Source organism: Amblyomma maculatum, chromosome 1, assembly GCF_055883805.1.
Source record: "Amblyomma maculatum isolate TAMU_Amacu chromosome 1, ASM5588380v1, whole genome shotgun sequence".
NCBI lineage: Eukaryota > Metazoa > Arthropoda > Arachnida > Ixodida > Ixodidae > Amblyomma > Amblyomma maculatum.
This window is the reverse complement of record NC_139344.1, coordinates 308,557,992-308,561,718: the sequence shown is the minus strand read 5'-3', so window position 1 is coordinate 308,561,718 and position 3,727 is coordinate 308,557,992. Positions and strand designations below refer to the sequence as shown.

General features: G+C 60.0%; 1 protein-coding gene across 1 annotated transcript; it reads right to left on the bottom strand.

Annotated features, from left to right (window-relative positions):
- Window positions 1-2,336: 2,336 nt before the first annotated feature.
- Window positions 2,337-3,453, bottom strand: LOC146207025 (uncharacterized). The gene has a single exon (XM_084576132.1). It carries the CDS (start codon window positions 3,342-3,344, stop codon window positions 2,337-2,339), a length of 1,008 nt encoding a protein of 335 aa, XP_084432258.1. The 5' UTR covers window positions 3,345-3,453.
- Between the last annotated feature and the right edge of the window lie 274 nt (window positions 3,454-3,727).

Here is a 3,727-nt window from a genome sequence, read left to right as displayed (position 1 = left end):
CGCTGCGCCCGCTACAGTACCAGTAGCGTCACGGCGCTCCGTCTCCCTGAGACCGTCGCTAACCTCGCGACAAAAGGAGTCATTTTGCTGCGCCGTCAGTAGCTCTTTACGGCTGAACACGATTCCAGTTATCCCAGAGGGGAGCCTGTTTTCGTCCCCGCGCAGGTTAGCCGCCAAAACTTCGCTCGCTAGCCTCGGCGCATCTGGGGTGCTCACAAAGAGCCTCCCCCGTCGCCCGCTTCGCGAAGTGCTGCTTGCCTGGGTGGCGGAATGGGTAGGCCCGTTTGCGGGCATCCCCCTCCTGCCGCTCTGCGGCTCGTCCGCTGTTTCGCCCCCTCCGCTTGCCGGCGCAAAGGCACCGCTGGCGAGTGGGGCACGGGATAGCGCGTCAGCTACCACGTTCGTGCTCCCCTTGCGATACTGCACCGAGAAGTCGTAATGCTGTATCAGGAGAGCCCAGCGCGCCAGCCGTCCCGCAGGCTCCCGGAGCCGCATCAGCCAGCTGAGCGCGCTGTGGTCTGTCTGCACCACGAAATGCGTTCCATCAAGGTAGACGTCAAACTTGCGCAGTGCAAACACGATGGCGAGGCATTCCTTCTCGGTAACGGAATAATTCCTTTCCGCGGGCAGCAAAGAACGACTTGCAAAGGCAAGAGGTTGCAGCACGCCATCGAATTCCTGTAGGAGAACGGCTCCTAATCCCAGATCGCTCGCGTCAGTCTGGACTACGAACTGTCTGGTCAGGTCGGGTAGCCTGAGCTGCGCTGTCTCTGCGATGGCCCTAGACAGGCGGCGAAAGGATTGCTCTTGCTCAGGCCCCCATCGCCACGCAGCAGTCTTTCCCAAGAGCTTGGTCAAGGGCGCCTGCACGCGGGCACAGGACGGGATAAATGACCTATAAAAGTTTGCCATTCCCAGAAAACGGCGCAGGCCGCGTACGTCCTTGGGCACAGGAAACTCGAGTATGGCTCGAAGTTTTTCCTGATCCGGCTCAATGGAGCCTTCGCCCAGCGTAAACCCAAGCAACTGAACTCGGGTTCGCGCTATTTGGGCTTTTGCAGGATTCAAAGTCATCCCGGCAGCCCGTACCCTCTCGAGCACGTCGGCAATGTGGCTTAAGTGCTCATCAAAGGTTCGTGAATAAATCACAATGTCGTCCAGGTAGCACATGGCATGGGACCATTTCGCTTCGCTTAGGACGCGGTCCATCAGCCTCTGAAAAGTCGCAGGACCATTGCAGAGGCCAAAGGGCATGCGAGTGAACTCAAACAGCCCTCTGTGGCACGTGAACGCGGTCTTAGGCCGGTCAATGTCATCCATCTGGACCTGTAGGTAACCTTTAGAGGCATCTAGCATGGTAAAATACCGCGCACTGCCTAGGCTTCCTACGATTGAGCTGATTGTTGGGAGCGGATAGGCATCCTTGCGAGTCAGCGCTTTCAGACGGCGATAATCCACACACAAGCGATGGCTGCCATCCTTTTTGGGCACCAACACCACCGGAGACGCCCAGGCGCTGGACGAGCGACGGATAATGTCCGACGATAGCATCTCATCCAACAACCCATCAATCACCTGCCTCTTCGCAAGGCTGACGGGTCTGGGATTGCACTTCAACGGAAGCGCTTCTCCGCGGTCGATCGCGTGGCTCACTAAAGTGGTACAGCCAGGTTGATCGGTGAAGAGCTCCTCGTACTGACGCAAAAGTGCTGTCAACCGAGCCTTCTGTGTCTCATCCAAAGTTACCGCAGAGGCGGCCAGTGGATGGGGTGCGTTGTCGTACCGCGCCGCTCGCTCCCACATGGGGGTGTGAACGGCATAACGCTCGACACAAGGGCAGGGCCCCGGTCGCTGAGCGTGGCACTCTCCGAACGTCTCGACTGCACAGGCAGATACCGACGCCGGGGGGCTAATGAACGGCTTCAGCTGGGAAAACGGTCCTTCGCGATAGCCGCCATTCGCAATGTCCACCACGATCCCGGTTTTCAGGAGAAAGTCCCTTCCGAGAATCATGGGCACACTGAGCCCAGGGAGATGAATGAAACGCGTGCGTCTCGCTCGCTCTCCCCATCTGACAGTCAGCCTCGCGGCGCCAGCCGAATGGGCCACGCCTTTCGCAAGGTTAAATGTCGAACGGCAATCCCGCAAGCGCGCAGAGTGCTTTTGCAAGTGGGACAACACCTGTTCACTGAAAAAGGAGGCGCTGGCTCCTGTATCCAGTAACGCCGGAAATTCGCGGCCAACAAGGGTGACCGAAATAAACGGCGCGGGCGCACCACCGAGGCAGCTTACCCTGTACGCAGAGGGAATTAGCAAAGCTTGGGCCGGCTGTCTCTTTACAACCGACCCCCGTCGCCATTTTCCTGCCTCGCAGAAGGCCTGGCTACGGGGCATTCTCTTGCTAAGTGTCCCCTCTCTTGGCAACGGAAGCAACGCACACCCCCGCGAGCTTGGCCACGTGACAAAGGCGCGTCTCCCTGCCTGGGTCCGCTCGCTGCCCCACCGAACAAGGGCCGGTTTTTGCGAGCTTCTCCCTCCGCTGTGCTTTGGGTCGCATGGCGTCCTTCGGCACGCGAGTAAGAAAACTGTGCAGCGCAGGCTGCTCGTCTTCCGTACGAGTAAGGATCCAGAGCTGTTTCGCTCAGCTCCCAAGCGTCGTTTCGCCCGCCAACGGCTGCAAAGGCAGTTTGTGCGGGTTCACGCCGGTGGGGAAGGGTCATGGCCCCTCTCCATGCGCAGCGTGGCTCAAGGGCCTCGCTTGCCGGCGGTGACGGGCGATAGGCACGCGCGGCGAGGATGTCGCCTTGAATGCGCTTTGCCTCGGCGGCCAGCTCCTCTAGATCTCGGAATCGGCCGCCGCGCAGGTATGCCGAAAAAGTCGGATGTGCCTGCCTAATCACTCTTTCGACGCGTTCCTCGTTTGAGGCTGTTGGCTCAGCGATTGAGAAAAGGTCTTCCATCGCCCGCACAAACTCCTGGAGCGACTCGTCCGGGGCCTGTGTGCGGAGCTCCAGCTCTCGCTGCATCCTACGCTCATAGTCAGCGGGCAGGAATTCGCGCATGAATGCTGCACGGAACTCCTCGACAGTCGCTGCTCGGTGGCCGGAACGCCGGTACCACCTAGCTGCCGTGTCTGTCAGCGCTGCGGGGATGATGCGTGCAAGCACACTCTCATCAGGGAGACCCATAGCTCTCTGGTAATGGGCGAGGGAATCAATGAAATCCAGGGCACTGAGAGGATCATCATAGCCGCGGCACGTCGGCATGGGCAACATGACCGCGGGGTGAGACAGCTTCGGCGCGGCCGAAAGCGCCTCAACAGCCCCTGTTAGCGACTGAATCATCTGGGCAGCGCTTGTAAGCAGCGCCTGCGTCCTTTCCTCAGAGGAGGTTTGGGCGGGTTGCACGAACAAAGAAGGCAAACGATCCTCCAGTTCGATGAGCGGCGCAGTCTCCGCAGGGAGTCCGGCCGACGCCTCACCGTTCACCGAGCAGAACTGACTGCTAGCGGGGCACGGCTGCTGTTGCGCGTAGCTGCCGGTAGCGGCGGCGTCGCGCGAACTGCTTCCGCCATGGGTGGAAAGCTGATACAGCGGAGGTACCTGTGTAGCGGTCCCACCACAGGGTGGTCCGGAGAAAACTCCAATGGGAGCCGAATGATCAACGTTACTCGCGGCATTGCCATATAGCCCAATGGGGCCGGCGGCCAGCCACTGTGTTTGGCTGT

Coding starts and splice junctions, on each gene's coding strand:
- LOC146207025 (XM_084576132.1), bottom strand. CDS start 3,344: ATGATTCAGTCGCTAACAGGGGCTGTTGAGGCGCTTTCGGCCGCGCCG.